General features: G+C 37.9%; 1 protein-coding gene across 14 annotated transcripts in view; it reads right to left on the minus strand.

Moving 5' to 3' along the window:
* The window catches only part of LOC134824014 (fibroin heavy chain-like), a 29,016-nt gene extending 11,448 nt beyond the window's left edge, over positions 1 to 17,568 (minus strand). For 4 of the 14 annotated variants that reach the window (XM_063835654.1, XM_063835653.1, XM_063835652.1 and 1 more), the window contains exons 1-4: positions 16,531 to 17,568; positions 13,647 to 13,680; positions 12,582 to 12,669; positions 12,152 to 12,234 (exon numbers count right to left, since the gene is read on the minus strand). In XM_063835654.1, the coding sequence (XP_063691724.1) occupies positions 12,152 to 12,234; positions 12,582 to 12,669; positions 13,647 to 13,680; positions 16,531 to 17,548 (1,223 nt within the window). In that variant the 5' untranslated portion in view covers positions 17,549 to 17,568. Of the gene's footprint in view, positions 1 to 101; positions 848 to 12,151; positions 12,235 to 12,581; positions 12,670 to 13,646; positions 13,681 to 15,722; positions 15,756 to 16,530 lie in introns of those variants that run through there. The other 10 variants (XM_063835658.1, XM_063835657.1, XM_063835656.1 and 7 more) reach the window with 3 other exon arrangements.
* Between the last annotated feature and the right edge of the window lie 1,286 nt (positions 17,569 to 18,854).

An 18,854-nucleotide genomic window follows, 5' to 3' on the forward strand; every position in this document is an offset into this window, starting at 1 on the left:
AAACATACGTTTTCTCTTCACAATTACACACATTTATTATACATTTCTTGTTAATTTAAGCGAAAGAAAATTATAAAAATATAAATAAACTTCTTACTTACTTGGAGTTTTCTCCCTTTTTATCCTTGCCAAATATAGATTTCATCTTGGAGTCTCCCTCCTTGCCTCTACTACCTCCTATAGCTACTTGAGGCTGTGCCTTACTGCCACTACTGAAGTTGTCAGCAGGCATCAGCACTGCGTTAGCTGGCTTTAGAGCCCCTGCTGTGTCCATGTTCTGGGATCTGAGCTGTTGTTTACTGGCCTGATACTGGGGTATGAGACCAGCACCACCTTGCTGCATCTGACCGTGAGCTCTGAGAGGGATAGGAGATCTGCCCCCGAACTGTTGACCTGCTGCTGCTCCTGTTTTGTTACCCGGTACACAGAGTCTCCCAGCTCCTCCTCCTCCTGGACCATGTCCTCCTAGTGAACCACCATGCATCCCTCCTGGTGCTCCTGGTGCTCCACCAGGTTTCATACCTCCACCACCGGGCTTCATGCCTCCACCACCTGGTTTCATGCCTCCCCCACCAGGCTTCATGCCTCCTCCAGATCCACTGAAGCCTGGCTTACTACCACCTGATTTAGGAGCACCGCCGGGTTTAGAACCCATCCTACCACCTGCTCCACCAGCCTTGCTACCCATCTTGTTAGCGCCCATTTTACCGCCCATCTTGCCTCCTGCACCCATCTTACCTCCTTTTGCACCTCCCTTCATGCCAGCCCCTCCTCTTCCACCCATTTTAGGCGGCATATTTCAAGTTAGTCGAGCATCTGTTACTTGGTACTGCAGAGGGAAGATTTATCAGACGTTCTATAAATCAGCTACAAGAAAGTATGTACTAGAGGAGCAAGTAATTATAACAATTCAGTCGAAATAAGTTCATAGCAAGATCATAGCGATGAGAAAGATTACATAAAGTAAAGTGAAAGCAACTGAGGAAAAGCAGGCAGGTAGGGTAGATTTAACAAAGTGAGTTAACGTTTGTTGACAGAAAATCCAAATCATAATAACTCGACGTAGGTGTAAAAATGAAAACTTGAAAACTTTTTCAAATATTTTATAAAAACTTTTTTTGTTTGAATTGTTATTGCAATTGAGATTGTCAAAATAGTTAACAAACGGAAGAGAGAACTCGACACCTATAATATTGGCAAGTATTTAAAGTCCCATGGGTAAAATTCAATATAAAAGTAGAAACAAAAGGATTCTTTAGTTCACATAACTGGTACACGTGGTTGGTAGAATGGTAGAGGGTGTAGTTTTAAAAAGGCGCTGAAGCGAAGAACTTATTAAAAGTAGAAGTGAAGTAAAGAATATCTTGCCAAAAGGCCTTAGATAACATTAATTTGTAACAATTTTGCAAATAAAATTCCTAAAAAGTCAGCTGTTCTAAGAGACTGTAAATTTAAGTAACTGTTTACATTAATTAAAGTAATTAAAGTAATTAATTTAAGTAACTGTTTAGGGTACAAGATCCCCGCGCTAAACAACCTGTTAAAGAAGTGGCTGTTCAAGTGTAAACCAGGTTAAGTGTGGGTAGATCCCTCATGTTATAATGACACCTTGTTAAAACTCATATAACAGTAGCACTGGGTTATATCTGGTGTTTTTAGGTGGATCCCACTTTTAACCCACCTGGGTACAAAAGGAAGATTACAGGAAGATTACAGGTAGATTACAGGTAGATTACAAGTAGTTTACAGGTAGATTACAGGTAGATTACAGGTAGATTACAGGTAGATTACAGGTAGTTCTTTTACAGAACATTTTGTGACTTGTGTTCTATTGATCGACTGTTCTATTGGTGACATTGGAAAGTATTCACTGCAATTCCTTCTTTCCTGTTCTTCTGCTTAAAAGTTTAAATAACTGACTGGTTATTGGTGGTCTATCTTGGGTCATCAGTGGAGGAAAACAAAGGAATTTAGCTGAAAAACAGAAAATTTGTCACATTACTGATAAACTCTCGGGCTAACAAAGTAGAGAATAACACAAAACAAACTGTGCACTCAAGCCGAATAACAAGGACACATTAAATCTTATTAATTGAGAGGAAATAGGGGTGAAACATGGCAACAAGTAGCCTGATAATTCACTATAATTCACTATTCCCCTCCCCTTACCCACTAATAAACTTTACATTAGGATAGACTCTGTTCTCTAGCATAACGTGTCTAATCTCATTCATTTTATAATCTTAAAATTATTAGGAGATATCGTAAACAACTCATCCGGCTTCCATCAAATCTTACTAAGAGTCGGGCAACGAGGACGACATGTTATAAAGTGGTCGTTTAATTTGAGGTTCAATATTTTTCCAACAAGTCAATGACGTCCAGCATTCTAGGAAGTGTGAAATATTGGGCGTTTTGAGAGCAGTAAAATAAATTGATTAGAGCGCTTTAGTAGCAGGAACGAACAATTTTCAAAATGCAAACATTCATATTTGATTGAAAGTGTGAAAAGAGCATATTGCACACAAAATGAGCGAAATTTTATAAACGGAATAAAGAAATTTTAACTGTCTAATCTAACCCGCTAACCGTCATAACTGATACATCAGTCTAAATAGTTGAATCCTAAAATGAGGGACGATAAGAAAAAGGTTCAAACTAAAAGCAATACAATCTACCCCTGACGTTAATTGTTAACCTTACTCTCTGTCTCAAAACAGATTAGTAAGTTGTGATTAAACTTTGTTGTTAAACTACTTAAGTATGATATCGCTTGGTAATTCAGAATTGGAAACTGACGAATATTAAGCATACTACCTCACAAAGTGGTCAGAATTGATACTGTGGTCAGTTTTTATATGATGACAATAGTCTACACAACTATCATCTTATCAGCAGCTTATTTTCCACATTGTCAATGATAACTTATAGAGGAGCAGATTTGAGCGAGTTAAACCTATAACTGTATTAAACTTGGTAACTGATCGTCCACTGTCTCCTGTAGGGTGCTTAACTTGTCACAAAATACATATTTTAAGCTGCAGAGCCCACTTTGAAATTTGTCACATAGACCCCAGTAACGCCAGATCACAAATAATATAAAATCTACAATAAAGACAACAAAAGACACTGTTTTACCCACAATAATTAACTGGGTCACATACTGTTTCAAGCGACTTCCTATAAACTCATATTATTGAAGATTTGAAAAACTATCGCCTGCTAAGCTGCAGCTCTGAAGCCTGAAGGAGATGTCTATTACAGTGTAAACTGGAATGTGACTGTTACATTAGAAACTACAATAAGAAATGTAAGATATTAGTCTACAAATGTTATAGCGTAGTAATATCACGTAAAGTTAGGGAACATAATCCTGTGAGACGGCATAAACAGTGAGACCCACAGCTCCTTAGCAGCCCCTTAGCAAAACAAATAAAAACAATGTACAGCAAGAGGGGGCGAGGGAAAGGGGCGAGTGTAAAATTAAGGGTTTGCTTTACTTAGCTGGTTCTAATTGCTAATGAAATACGGAGGAAGTTAACCAGGACTGAGGAGGCATACGGTATCAGTGATACCCAGTATCGCACTGTATCACTTACAATATCACAAAAAGTTAATTTAAAGTGATCTCAGGATTTATACCGGAATTAGGCTAGAAATCAGGATTAAAACAGTTTCTTCCAGAATCCAGACACAAAGTTACGTACGTATTCAGAAAGCGAAATGGTTAGAGTCCTGCCCCTTTTTTCCTGTTTTCTGTTATGAACAAGGTATTACGATACGTTTATTTTTATCTTTAAAAACGTTATGATTTCATAGCTTAACAGAATCACCTCATGACGACATTTAAGGATTATTGACAGTCACTTAGATGGAGGGGCAATGGTGAAGAGTTGTTTAGGGTATTAATTTAAAAGCTAAAAAGTCGAAGGAAAATGATCTAAAAATGAACTAGAAATTGGGATCATGAGAGCATGAAAAATAAAGAAGAATAGACTAGAAAGTAAAAAAGTAGCTGTAACTTGCATAGTTGGTAAATGGTAACGAGATTGTGCTGATCGTTAGTAAATTGAAGTATAAATAGTGATAAAAGGAAAGTACTACCGTTGTGAAACAGACGTGACCTTGAGAGATCAAATTAAATAATGATTGTTTGGACGTGACGGAAAAGAAGGGAAGTTAATTAAACAAACAAACAAAAAACTGAAAAAAACATAAATTTTAAATTAAATAACCGCCTCATTATTGCCTCATTGACCAGAAGGCAAGACCATAGCAAAGTTCACACAGTAAGCAGAAGGAAAGAGGAGAAGAGCAGAAAGAGAGGAGGAGAAGAGTAGGAAGTTGTTTTGAAACATGCAGTAACAACAATCAGAACCGGCCCCCTACAACACACCTGACTATCACGTGACTAGCTCATGTCCTCTGATTGGCTAGTCAGGGTGAGACCAGTGCCCTGATTGGTGCCAGGACCCTTTGTCTGCTCGACAAGCACCAGAGCTTGTCAAGGATTGTATGTGTTTCAGAGGTCGCATCACTGTAACAGTCGCTATGAAACGTTTAAAAGGTGGCGTAATTCTGTGAATCATAGTTTAGAAAGTTGGATTAATAACGGAAAAAACGTTACGGCACGTTGTAAGAGGAGGCTAGAAGTGATGGGTGCCTTGAAACTAATACTCTAATCAACTGAGTAGCCACTAGTTACCATGGTTACTAAACTTGTGTATGGTGTCACCACAAAAATAATTTACGGGACATTTCAGTGGATCATGTTAAATTAGGTCCGAGTTGAGATCCGAATGTAAGCAGGAATCACTGACGAAAATTAACAACGTTTAAAGTTTACAACAAGGTCATTTTAATGTTACGATCATTCGAGTTCAGAACTTCATCATATTAAACTGAAGGCGGAAACTTCGGGAAAACTGATTACCGTGAGTATGACAGGTAGGACGTTACTGATTAAAGAAGCCTCTAAGTACGTAAGTAGTCCGGATGCGACTGATAAACGAAAGTGGCTGATGTCGGTGCTTGATAGAAAAATAAGAGAGCTCCTAAGACGGCACTCTAAGGGAGCTCCAAAGCTACTTGGAACGAACTACACTGTCACACACTGTCACATAACACAGTGTCACACAATGTCACACACACTGTCGCACACTGTCACACACAGTGTCACACAATGTCCGGACCTGGCACATAACACGTGATGCCCAAATAAGGTTATGATAAAGTGGACCTTCTCTGAGTAGCTTCGCAAGCTCCTTAAAAGTTAAATAAATAACTGACATTTCAGCTTCAGAGTATAGACGCTAAGAAACGTTGGGAGAGGACAAAACCAGATTTGTCCCGTATTTAAAAATGATTTCCAAGAAGTATAAGGAAGGTGTAAGTTTAAAAATAAGAGAATTGCTAAAAAATTTAGACTTGATTCCATCCCAAAAATAACAAGATTAATACAAATGAAAAAACAACGGAAGTCAACTTTTATAAAATCATTTTGATCCTATAAATCAATTTGATAATTCATGACTCACGTTTAACAAAATATTATAGCCTCTTATGCTCATTGCACTGTTAATTATGGATTATTATCCAGCACGAATCATGGGCCTCCGTGTTAAATCAGATTAGCGACAATATTTACTGGTGCACTTTTTCACTATAACTCTTCATGACAACAGACATTTTGAAGAATTCCATAGCTATTTATTTCCTATACTACTTAGCTTAAAATAACTTATTACAATTAGTGATAGGATCAAGGATGATATGATTTTCCACTCAAAAATTTGCAGCCATTTTGAACGATGGTGGCTTTACAAAAGACAAATAAAGAGCACCAACTAAAGCTATAATTATACAGTTATGACGCGTTTCTCTGTTATATGTATGTGCGAAAATTCAATATTAGATTAAATTTGGGGCAAGCAAAATTTACGATAAACAAAATAACATTATGTGCATAAACTAATGATATTATGTGGTATAAACTAATAAAATTATTGCTGTAGCACTATCTAATTGTCCCCTTTTAGTTGACCCTGCTTACACAGCTGTAGATGATCTCATCTAGTTTGTGTAACTAGAATCATTGCGTAACACGGCATTAGACTTAGTTCTCATACTTTTCTAGATTTTTTTATTGCCCGGAATAAAGCAAACTATCGTAGGAACGACGCAATGAGTTTACTCCGCAAGCAATAACTTTCCTTTTCGTAAAACCCTCTGACACGAGGTTAAAACGCTAAATATAAAGACGATTTGGAAAAACACAGTCAATTTGAGAAATGTTTTAGAATCCAGATCAATCAAAATTTGAAATACAAAAAATTTAATGAAAGTTGGCAAAATGCCAATTATTTTCCGATTAACAGTTTAATCGATTCCATCATGTGTTACAATCATGGCGAATTAGTCATACAGGACAATATCGGGAGCAGTGTGAATTTACACTACGATATCGATATATTAGCAGTTTTTAATTGCCTGTATTTTTACTTTATTGCAGATTACTATAAGTTAAGAATTAGATTAACATGGCGGCGGTTAACTTATTCTATAAGTCTATAGCTTAATAGGATTTGGGTTTTTACTAATTTGATTCTATAAGCTGAGATTTGTGGAGCTACCTGCTACAAACGTTGATGATGTTATTGCTTGCGGAGTAAATATCCGAGTATCAAAGTCAGGGATAGTACTAAATTTCTAAGGACAAATGATGGGAACGGTACTTAAATAATATAGTTCTGGTACCAAAATAATACTTGTAATATATGCCTATTTGGATCTAGCATACTTGAAAATTAATTTAAAGAACCATACTTCCGGCCCATGCAAGTCATAAAAATAAAATAAAGGACTAAAAAATAAGTCGCTGCTACGTATAATAATTTGTCGACGTAGGAACAAAGATTCAACATCAACTAAAATTAAATTTGCACTTATATAGTTTCGTATCAAAAAGAATTCGTTTGATAGTAATTTGTAAAGTTTTACTATTCATTGTATAATATAAGTGATATTTTGAGCTTTTACAACTGCAACAAACTGTTTTAGGGCAGAATCTTGTAGCCAATTCGTGAAACTAACTCAATGAAGGGTTCAAAATTACCCATATTAGGTATTTAAGCCGTAACTACCAGGGGTGTAGGAATGATTTTCTTCATGGGGCGGCCAAATTCTAAATATTTTTTGGCGCTTCGCGCCACAGCCTAAATTTTTTGGCGCTACGCGCCAAAGCCTGAATTTCGAGGGTAAGGATAAAAGAAAATTGCAATATGTGCGGTATCGCGATTTTTCACGTTTTTTTCAGTTCTTTGCATCAAATTGCGCATTTTCCTTTAAATCTGAGGACCAAATTTGCGTATTTTGCTTCAAATCTGTGGGCAGATATCACGTTTTCTACAATTAGTACATGAAACCAATCAGTATCACATCCACAACCTTCCGAATGTAGGTACGGACTTCGAAAACCGAAAAAAGTATTTTCGGCTCATAATGATCAGGGTAGCATGAAACATGAACAAAAGTAGTTTCCAGAAAACTTTGAAAATTTTTGACTTAGAAAATTTTCGGTCCGAGTCATTCTCGATACGTACCTCTGAAAGCAAAGCTCCCGCTTCCGAGCTTGTATTGCGAAGGGTAGGCCTGCCTTCCGAGATCGCATTACAAAGGGGAACCCTCGAGTCCAAAATCGTATATCGAACTTCGAAAACCGAAAAAAATATTTTCGGCTCAGAATGATCAGGGTAGCATGAAACATGAACAAAAGTAGTTTCCAGAAAAACTTTGAAAAATTTTGACTTAGAAAATTTTCGGTCCGAGTCATTCTCGATACGTACCTCTGAAAGCAGAGCTCCCGCTTCCGAGCGTGTATTGCGAAGGGCAGGCCTGCCTTCCGAGATCGCATTACAAAGGGGAACCCTCGAGTCCAAAATCGTACGAACTTCGAAAACCGAAAAAATATTTTTGGCTCATAATGATCAGGGTAGCATGAAACATGAACAAAAGTAGTTTCCAAGAAAACTTTGAAAATTTTTGACTTAGAAAATTTTTAACTTTAAAAATTTTTAACTTAAAAATTTTTTTTCCCGAAAATTTTTTAGAAACCTAATTTAAAAGTTGGCCCTTTTTGGCCCCTTGCCCAGATTTCATGGGGGGGCGATGGCCCCCCTGCCCCCCCGCTTCCTACACCCCTGGTAACTACACTTCTGAAGCACTGTTGTATCAGTTATATATTTCTCTAGAACGCCCCTCCAGCCACAACATGACAGCCTAGACAGAATTACTAATGGTACCCGCCAATTTAGACAAAACTACCGCCGTGAAAATGTTTAACAAACACAAAAGTTGTCAGTTAAACTCCAATATGACGTCACGTGAGGTCACATGAGGTTCATATATGGAAGTTTTGGTATATCTTTACAGGCTTCAATGCAAAACAAGCATTTAACATAGTACTATTAATTATCGTTATTATTATATTTTACCAAAACCCATAATCATGGGTAGAGTGGACCGCTGCCAGTGTCTCTCTCTCCCAACAAAAGGAAATGATATTAATTTGATTGACCGTTCTCAAATGCAAAATGATACCGAGAATGAAATCGGTCGCTCGCTTTTCCCATTCATTCACGGCTTACGAAATGTATAAATAAGTTTCGATTGATTACATCAATCAGATGCTGTAAAAATCTCTTTGGGTTGCGTTCGGGTCGATACCTAGTATTTCGGGGTAAGGGACAAGGGTGGTAGTTATTACTTATTGAACAAGCTGAAGTTTATTGAATCTTCATTGCCGAGTACAGCTGCCTTTGGGTAGTTCTTCTTAATCTATTACAATTGTAAATGGATGGGAAAAGCGAGCGACCGATTTCATTCTCGGTATCATTTTGCATTTGAGAACGGTCAATCAAATTAATATCATTTCCTTTTGTTGGGAGAGAGAGACACTGGCAGCGGTCCACTCTACCCATGATTATGGGTTTTGGTAAAATATCATCTCTTTTTGATTATAATGTCAGGGTACTTTATAAAGTCGAAATATAAACTGATATCTTCATTAATAAGGAGGAAGTTTCAACGATTTCGAAATTTTTCCTTTAAAAACATTTCCTTGTGTTTATGGAAGCATATCGGTCGATCACTGACTGAATGTGCCACTTAATCCTCATTCAAGTTGGCATTAAATTCATATATAATGACATTAAACTGTCGTGGCAAAGCAGAATTTGTTGGAAATCACGAATGAGCAAAATTCTCACCTTTCGCACGTGCAAAATTTGAGCGGACGTTGCGTGCGCATCCAATATTGAATCGCCGTAAATTTTTGCATGTAGTTGTTTTATATATAGCTTGATAAGCATGCAAAGTTTCAAAGTATTTCAAGAAGAACTGTAATCACAACGGCACTCTAAAGTTGACAGAAAATGACGAAAACAGCAATTTTCAGTGATTTTAGCAATTTTCTATCAATTTGGGCGTGTCCCCACGTGTGCAACTTTTAGATTTTTAACTTTAAAACTAGCCTAATGCACAATTTATACCTATAGGAAGCAGAACTGAGCTCCACAACCCAAGGCATGGCCCAACACCAGAGAATACTAAATCGCAAAATTGACGTTTTTATAAAATAATTCTTCAAAAAAGCACAAACTTCAATGACGATTATCTTTATGAAGGAGCAAGCTAAAAAAACTTTCCGGTAGATTTTCAGAATGCTTGAACAATTATCTAAGGTAAAAATTTCCTCAGATTTTGAATAAAATTACTTCTTAATGGTTTAAAATTAATTTTAAAAGTTATTACTTTGTCAAAAATCAAGTTTTAAAAACGGTTAACTTGATGACGTCACCAAGGGGTGTTTATGACGTCAAATAATTTTTTTATACAATGTAAACTAAAGTGTACACAATTATTTGCAAGACCTGTGGTCGGAAATGGCTGTATCTTTTATACTTTTGAATCTATGGACACTTAAATACAGGCTACAATTGACTGGCAAAGCGTCTATCCCTGAATATATATGTATATCTATCTATGTCACGACAATCTGTCGTAAAACAGGGGTTCTAGAAAACCTATTTCCCGATGCTCCTGAAACTTGAAACTTTTTTTGCAGTCGATTTGGTCAACGCCTAGACGCCCTGAAAAATTTCAGATCTCTAACTCAATTTTAACATGGTTTTTAAGGCACCTGAATATGGCGATTTTGGGTTTTTTTACCGAATTTCGTATAACAGTGCTGGCGAGTATTTTATGCAAATTTCTTAAAAATCTCAACATAACTATTTTTTATTCCTGTCATCTTTGACATCAAATTAGAATGTTTTGAACTAAAAATAAATCTGCTGAACGACTTCCGATGAGTCTTAATGCCTGAAAAACTCCTGCCGGAGGCGGCGGCCTTCGGCCGCCGCCTCCGGCCGGAGTGCACGCTTCGCGTGCACGAAAGAGGCTTGTAACGTGTACCAAAGGGGGTATAATAGTAAAGGGGGTATAATAGTAAAGGGGGTATAATAGTAAATGGGGTACATAGTATACCCACAATAAATGCAACGGTCGTGCTTGCCAGCACTGTGATTATTGTCCTACCAAGTACCAGTATCAAACAGAGCCGAGACATTTAACAAAGTGTCGGTAACCAGTGGTAACAGTGTCGGTAACCAGTAGTAACAGTGTCGGTAACCAGTAGTAAGAGTGTCGGCCGTCGGGTGGTTACTATTTAATATTTACTACCTACTAAGCTACTACTCTACTAGTACTATACTGACTTTACTATTCTATTTAGCCTTAGGACAGATTACACAAAATGAGATGAACAGTCGACAAAATAGAATGTCGTAAATTATATTATTGTAGATATGACACGAAAAAAATGAAATTATGAAAACATGTACAAAGATTGAATATTAACTTTAGCACTCGAAAAATTGTGATCCGATCAAAGAAAATATAAATTAAATTTCGAAGAATGTAAACTGTATTTTATATGATCATATTTGCACTGTAACATAAGTTTTGACTATCAGCAAAGGATCTAGAACCAATGATTTACCATGGTTACCAAACTCGTATTTACTTATTTAGTAGTTCCCGCTGTCATCATTAGTATAACCCCGTTGAAAAAAGAACAATGCGTGTTCTGAGGTATTTGAGGTAAGGAAACAGCCGCAGTATTACCTAATCAAGGTCTGCCGTAAATCTTGGTTTAATTGTACAGTGTACACGTATTGGGTTTTATTTAGCCCGCATTTGGAGAAAGTGGTAAATCGGGGCGCACTTAATTATGGCGTGATAAATCGGTTGCGGTAAATCGGAACGAGGTAAATCGGGGTACAGTAAATCGGGCGCGGTAAATTTGAGCGTGGTAATTCGGGGTTTTGCTTATCGCTGTCATAAGATTTAATTTTAAAATTATATAAAATGACTCTTGCATAAAGATGTTTACTTTTAGACCATTCAATAGGTTTGTAGACACGCGCTTATAACGTGAAACATTTTTAAAAGGCTGTTTTTGACGCAAAATTTGTTTCGCGTTCGCGGTTGATCGCGTTATTCGAAAATGTGAATGCACGCGGGCATGATGCAAGTTGTTTGATGATTTCAGCTACAAAATTAACAATATTCGCCAATTTAATTTGGTGCAATAGTAGAACATTGTATCAGTAATTATGACCTAATAATATTAATATCAATAGACAAGTGACGTCAGAACCTATGACGTCACCATAACTTATGACGTCACCATAACTTATGATGTCATAACTTATGACGTCATATAACTTATGACGTCACATAACTTATGACGTCACCACACGCAACATTATAACTGTCTTCTAAAGCTGATCCCTCGAGTAACTGTTGGTTCCTCTAATATGGACTTGTCGACATGTTGTGACGAGCATGCACACTGTTACGGGTATAACACTAGTCTACACTCTACACTATAACATGACTACACATTAGTGTTTCTCTGGAAATTAAGGGGAACTCCCAAAAGGTGGAATGTGGAGTTTTGAAGAGCTCTCTTCTCCCAACTTGCAACTTGAGTCTCCAATATTCCCAGTGTAATAGCTTCTCTCATTAAATAGAAATATTGATTAATGAATAAAAAAATCATGCTAACTATTCAAGTATGATCACAAACCTATTAAACTGAGTTGGAGCAAGTGTTTTCAGCCAGCCTGATCCGTATTGACGTTCTAACATCATCAGCTCTCTAGGAGTCATCTGGAGATGCGAAATTTTAGAGATACAACATTTTAGAGATTAGAAACAGACGAAAGTTAATCAGGCGCGAATACCATGGTAACTGATAACCATGGTAACTGATTACCATGGTAGCTGATAACCTTGGTAACTGATTATCAAAGTAATTGATAAGTGATAACCATGGTAACTGATTACCATGGTAACTGATTACCATGGTAGCTGATAACCATGGTAACTGATTACCATGGTAACTGATAACCATGGTAACTGATTACCATGGTAGCTGATAACCATGGTAACTGATTATCAAGGTAATTGATAACCATGGTAACTGATTATCATGGTAGCTGATAAAAGTTGTTTACCTTTGTGAGATCTAATCGGTCCATCTGAGAGAGTGCAATGTTTCTAGAGGTGCCCCCGGGCATATCGTTATTACCACCAGAGTTCTGACTGAAAATATAGGAGGTTAATAAAACAGTCACAAGAGCGTCGTATAGTGTCTTATTTGTTACTTAGTGAAAGTCAGCTTAGTAATTGTAGCATGAGGAGCAATCAAATGTAAGGTTTCAGTAAGTTGTCAGCGTAAGTAATGTGTAATTCTAGTTGTTGTAAGTCTCGTACGGTAAGTCGTGTAAGTCGTATCTCTCCAGCGGATTGTTAGGAGCGTCAGTCAATCTACCGTTCCTTCTAGTTCTCCACAGTAACTTTGTTAAAGCTCCCCCCATGAACATTCCATTAGTGAAACTAGGGAAAAACTATTTTTTAACTACTAAATTATTTGTTGACAACTAAATTATTTTTTAACTACTAAATTATTTTTTAACTTCTAGATTATTTTTTAACACCTAAATTATTTTTTAACTACAAATTAAATTACGGTTGTCACACGAATCGATCAACCGACGCCCATGCGATTTTTTATCTAAAAATGCCGGGTAAATCGAAGTTATTTACTATTTATATTTAAACTCGTATAGCTGTAGCCGTATTGTAGCCTCTAAATTTTAAAGCTGATAAAGCTGTACAAAGTAGGGAAGTGTGGTCTGTATAAATACTCTCTGATTATTATATGACTATAAGGAATTATACTAATAGAATTAATGTTTAAAGTCTATTGTCTGCTTTAAAGCTTTATTTGAAGCTGTGAGCCTACTGTCTTGTAAGTTATCCTGTTACTTTGTAGGGCGTCCTATTGTTTTACTGTGTTACTTTTCTACTGTTCTACGGTATCATTGAACCGTATTTTGTCTAGCAAGAAGTGATAAATCTGCAGAATTTATAGAAATTCCACAGTGTCTGAGTATAATAATATTGGTAAACTAATTTCTACGCTCTGAACAGTGACACTAAAATATAAGTAATCCAGCGTCCTTTAGATCAACTACTACAACAAATAAAACGTGTGCTCCTTCATAAATACTACTAACCTCGCATTTCTCATCATTCTCTCGTCTCTCTCGTCTGAAAAAGAAAACACAATCTTAGAATAAAAAGTAAAAACTTGTTAGTAATGCTTAGTTAGTTCATACCTGCTTTGGTATATTAAAGTATAAGTAACAGTGAACAATCATAGCTGAAAAAGGACGATTAAAAGCTTGTTAGCTAATTAGGTAATTAGCTATTCAGAGTATTTGCTAATTAGCTGATTAGATAGATGCTACATTGAATCAATTATTTCATCTCTGTAACCAGAAATGAATCCATAACTGTATAATGCTGTAAAAGTGATGACTGAAACATTTTACCATCACAGGTTCGGGTTTCCAGCTCCATGAAGTAATAAAGCATTTTACTTCGGTCTTCGGAGGGCTTTTTACAGTGTAGTAAGGAACAAGCAGGTAAAAATTAGTAGTGATGAGTATATAAATCAAAATACTACCCATACGATGCTTGCAAGTGAAGTATACAAATAAAGGTAAAAACGTTGTAGCGAGCTGAATGATTACACTGAATAAATGAAAGTAAAAACGTTGTAGCGAGCTTTGTGATTACAATAAGAATATACCCGCCGCGCTATATAAGGTTTGTATAAGATAGGTGCTAAGTGCACCACCAATCCAATTAGGGATATTAATCAGAATTACACTTTCAGATATGAGGGAAGTTGTGAGATTTATATAAATGCTGCGATTAGATTTCTTTTTTGTACATTATTTTCTATGTTTCCATAGCATTCAAATACAGTTTTTCAAATTCCATGCAAATCACAGTTAGTTTACTTTTAGTAGGACGGTATTCCTGATTCTCAACACGGTATTCCTGATTCTCAACACACCTCTATAGTTTGTTAGTGTTCTCACTTCTCAACATGGTCACACATTCTCAACAGGGTCACATATTGGGTTAGTGTTCTCAGATACTGGACCATAACACGCTCCTCTCAGTACTATCTGACTTAGTATATAGCAGATGAGTAGTTGTAGGTTTATAACCTACCAAGACGCGCGCCGAGTTGGACTCGTCGGCGGTCTCGAAACAGACAATTTACGAATATCAACCGTTAAATGAGTAGATGCACATTTAACACATGATGATCACAACAGAACCACACTCAGGACTATTTCACTGTAGATTTCACTTTGACTATCATATTTCACTATAGATTTCACTTTGAAGCGTTTCACTGACTACTCACTTTTCCTCCCGCCAGGAGAGACACGATTGTTAGAGTCACGATTGTTGTCACGGTTACTTTGGTTACCATGGTGACCGTGACCACTACGCTCATCTCTTGACGACCTCTCGTTGTAGGATAGATCTCTGGACTTAGAAACTGTGTAAAGAAAAAGAGATGACCGCATGATAACATCTCACATAACTGATTCAAGGGATACAAGTTATAATATGCAGACGAAATAAACAACACAGTTTGGTAGTCTACCAGCATTTTCTACTATTTATGTTCCGCCTACTGGTTAGGGGAGAAACTGTGACGAATTATCAATTAAACTCATTTTTAATTAACAGTTGATATAAGTGTTGTGGTTTCATTAATTAACCATTACCGCTCAGGCGCCTTGGCAACATCCCAATTATTTTATAGTGTTTTAAATCTGGGGAAGTTTCCGTACTACAAAACATTTAGATAATTTGTGGTTATTTACCGTCGATATATAATTTGTGTACTATAATAATTGGTGATAATAAACTATAGAATTTAAATTAGGGTCTAAAGAAGTTAAATTAAAGCTGCAGTGTGATTTTATATTAGCTTAATGAAACTCTATGTCTTTAATGTAGAAATATTTTATGTATTGGTTTTGTTTATAAGTTGAAGTTGAACAGCAAACTTGCCACATAGATCAAGGTTCGGCTGGAGGATTAAATCAACATACTAGTGCTGTATAGCTATAAGATATTAGATATTAAAGAGATAAAGGCTGCTGTTAGATATATGCTACATTAAGAGTGGCAACAGTCACTCTGCTCTGTTTTAAGCTACTGTTAGTGCCACTGTTAGCTACACACAATCCACGTGGTGCCCATATAAGGAGCGAACTTACGTGAACCACCACCTCGTCCTCCAAACCCTCCACCTGGTTACAACATCTTCACAATGGGTTACAAGGGGTTGCTAGGGGTATTAAGGGGTTGCTACAGGTTACTAGAGGTTGCTGCTGGTTCCAGGTGTTGCTGGGGGTTGCTAGGGGTTGCTTTGGGGTTTTCTAGAGGTTGCTAGGGGTTGCTAGGGGTATTAAGGGGTTGCTACAGGTTACTAGATGTTGCTGCCGGTTCCTAGGGGTTGCTGGGGATGCTAGGGGTTGCTGGGGGTTTTCTAGAGGTTGCTGCCGGTTCCTAGGGGTTGCTGCCGGTTCCTAGGGGTTGCTAGGGATTGCTGGGGGTTCCTAAGGGTTTTTAGGGGTTGGTAGGGGCAACTAGGGATACAAACCGGACAATTGTCGGAAACGTATCTCACTGGCTTGGGTTACTATAAACTTCTGCTGTGTTCGAAGGACTCATTCTCTCATTATATTATAATTTCTGTTCAATTTGCTCACTTTCAATTTCACACTTCTCAAAGCCAGCACAACTACCACACTTGCAGTATCTCTACTATTTGATCAAATCAAAATATAAAAGCAGTATCTTCAGCTGTAATCAGATCCACGAATGGAAGGTCGGCAAAATCATTTTCAGCTATAAAATTCGTTAAAATCGGAGGTTGAAGACTCAATTGAAGATAATACAAAATGATAAGGTATAGAAATTAATGTCTAACTTTAGCTATTCAGTAAAAAACCTTTAAAATAAGTGTTTAGCTGCTTGCATATGTAAAGTTTGATAAACTATTATATAGAAAGGATCACTAACCTCCACTACCGTTGTTTTTGTTCGGAGCCATCCCCCTCGTAACATCGTGTGCTGTTTTCAGAGCCACTGCAGTTCTTACAGTACTCTGAACAGAAGCAGCTCCAACTGCTTTAGCCCCCGCTCCAAGACCTCCAGCTTTACCCGCTGCGCCGATACCGCCAGTTTTAGCAGCTCCCCCGAGACCACCTGATTTTCCTACTCCGCCTCCAAGTTTGCTTGCTGATGAGCCAGCTTTGGCACCAATCCCACTACTAGAACCAGCTTTCGCACCAAGTCCAGGTTTTGAAGCGCCCGCTAATCCCGGTTTCGCTCCCATCGCTCCCGGTTTCGCTCCCATTGCCCCTGGTTTCGCTCCCATTGCTCCTGGCTTGGCACCAGCAGCGCCTGGTTTTGCAGCACCCATTCCTCCAGGTTTTGCTGCACCCATTGCACCAGGTTTTGCTGCACCCATTCCACCAGGCTTTGCTGCACCCATTCCACCGGGTTTCGCTGCACCGATCCCACCGGGTTTCGCTGCACCCATGCCACCTGGCTTTGATCCTGAAGCCCCAGGTTTTGCTCCAAGGCCACCAGGTTTTGCAGCTCCAATGCCTCCAGGCTTGGCTCCACCCATAGCCCCAGGTTTTGCACCGCCAAGGCCACCAGGTTTAGCAGCAGACCCAGGTTTTACAGGAGTTTTAGCACCAAATCCACCTGGTTTTGCTGCGGATGATGACTTGGCACCGAAGCCTCCAGGCTTTGCTGCTCCGCCTGGTTTAGATCCTAGTCCTCCTGATGACTTGTTTCCACCAAGACCTCCTCCTGGTTTTGAGGAGGATGAAGACTGTTTCCCGAACCCTCCTCCGGGCTTAGAGCCCATTCCTCCACCTGATTTAGAACCCATTCCCCCAGACTTGGCACCTATACCGCCAGGTTTCCCCGGCTGCTTGCCGGCCGCCCCCTTGCCGGCTCCGACCCCACCAGGCTTTCCTCCTCCTTTAGCGTTCTTGTCATTCTTACCACCAGCTCCTAATACCATCACTTACATCAGGAGACACTGTGAAGTAAGGGAGGTTAATCAAACTGTTCAAAACATTGCTCCAAACGTATTCAATCAAGCAACATAAAACCGATCAAATATAAAAACGAGGAAGGAAAATTAAAACGTAATTGAGATTGGATAAGAATCACAATAGTTTTGACAAATTTATGTCAGCACAAACAAATTAAAAGCGCGTGATACGATATCAGCTAACAAGGAATAAGGATCCACTACATGACCAGTAACTATTAGTATTAATTATATTAGGAGGATTATACGATAGAACTAAACCAAGATCCAGCAAGTCTGTCAAAAGGAGTCACGTGACGCCCATATAAGGAGTTATGTATACCACGTGATCACCACGTGATGCCCATATAAGTAGACAAGTGTGTCAAGAGCAGTTGTGACAGCAATGAAGTCAGACCACAATGTGGAGTAGTGCGTGTTAGAGATACAAACCTATAAAAGTCAGCACTTTTCAGAGCATGTAAAAATTAAAACACGTAAAACGCGGAATTTATAGCGGTCTACCAATGGAATGCAATGAGCTACGTGTTTCAGCGAGAAAAGTCTGTATTTTGACAGGTAAACTTACTTACATGGTGGTAAGTGTGGTGGAAGCCGAGAAGTTGCTAATTTGATAAATTAACGAACTCACTACTTCGAGGCAGATAGAACAAACTTTGTCCTTACATATTCACACCTCACTGATAGTAATATACCGTACAACTGGCTTTTCATGCTAATTGGTATGTACCAGAATATAAACTGCTTTCGTCAAGTTACGGCAAGAAAAACATTCTAGACAACATTATTTGTAAATTTAGCTTAATAAAAGAAAAAAAGAGAATAAAATAAAAAAGCTCGATTTTGCTTTGCTCGAGAGCTGTTCAAAATTCAAAAGAATATTATGATCTAACAGGCAACTGATTATTGCGTTTAGTGTCTAGTGTCAACTTCCAATTGGTAGGATTGACTAAACGATAGAAACGCCCCAATATTAGCGGACTAAGGTACTGTATGATATGCTAACGTAGCAACCATTATATACAAACTCCGACGTAATACCCTACATAGTGTGTGAAATGTCAGACGTTATACCGAATAAACTAAACTAACTCAATCAAATGATATTTGTAAATAGATCAAAATGACAAGCCAACTATATTCTGGGGTTAGCTAAAGTATACAGTATTATATACTGAATAGTATATAGTATATAGTATGCAGTATTTAATCCCACTTAAACGTTCAAGGTTTAAACTGACAAATAGTATAGACGTTATAAGGTTCTATACAA

Source organism: Bolinopsis microptera, chromosome 12 (genome assembly GCF_026151205.1).
Source record: "Bolinopsis microptera isolate Bmic1 chromosome 12, MBARI_Bmic_1.0, whole genome shotgun sequence".
Classification (NCBI taxonomy): Eukaryota; Metazoa; Ctenophora; class Tentaculata; order Lobata; family Bolinopsidae; genus Bolinopsis; species Bolinopsis microptera.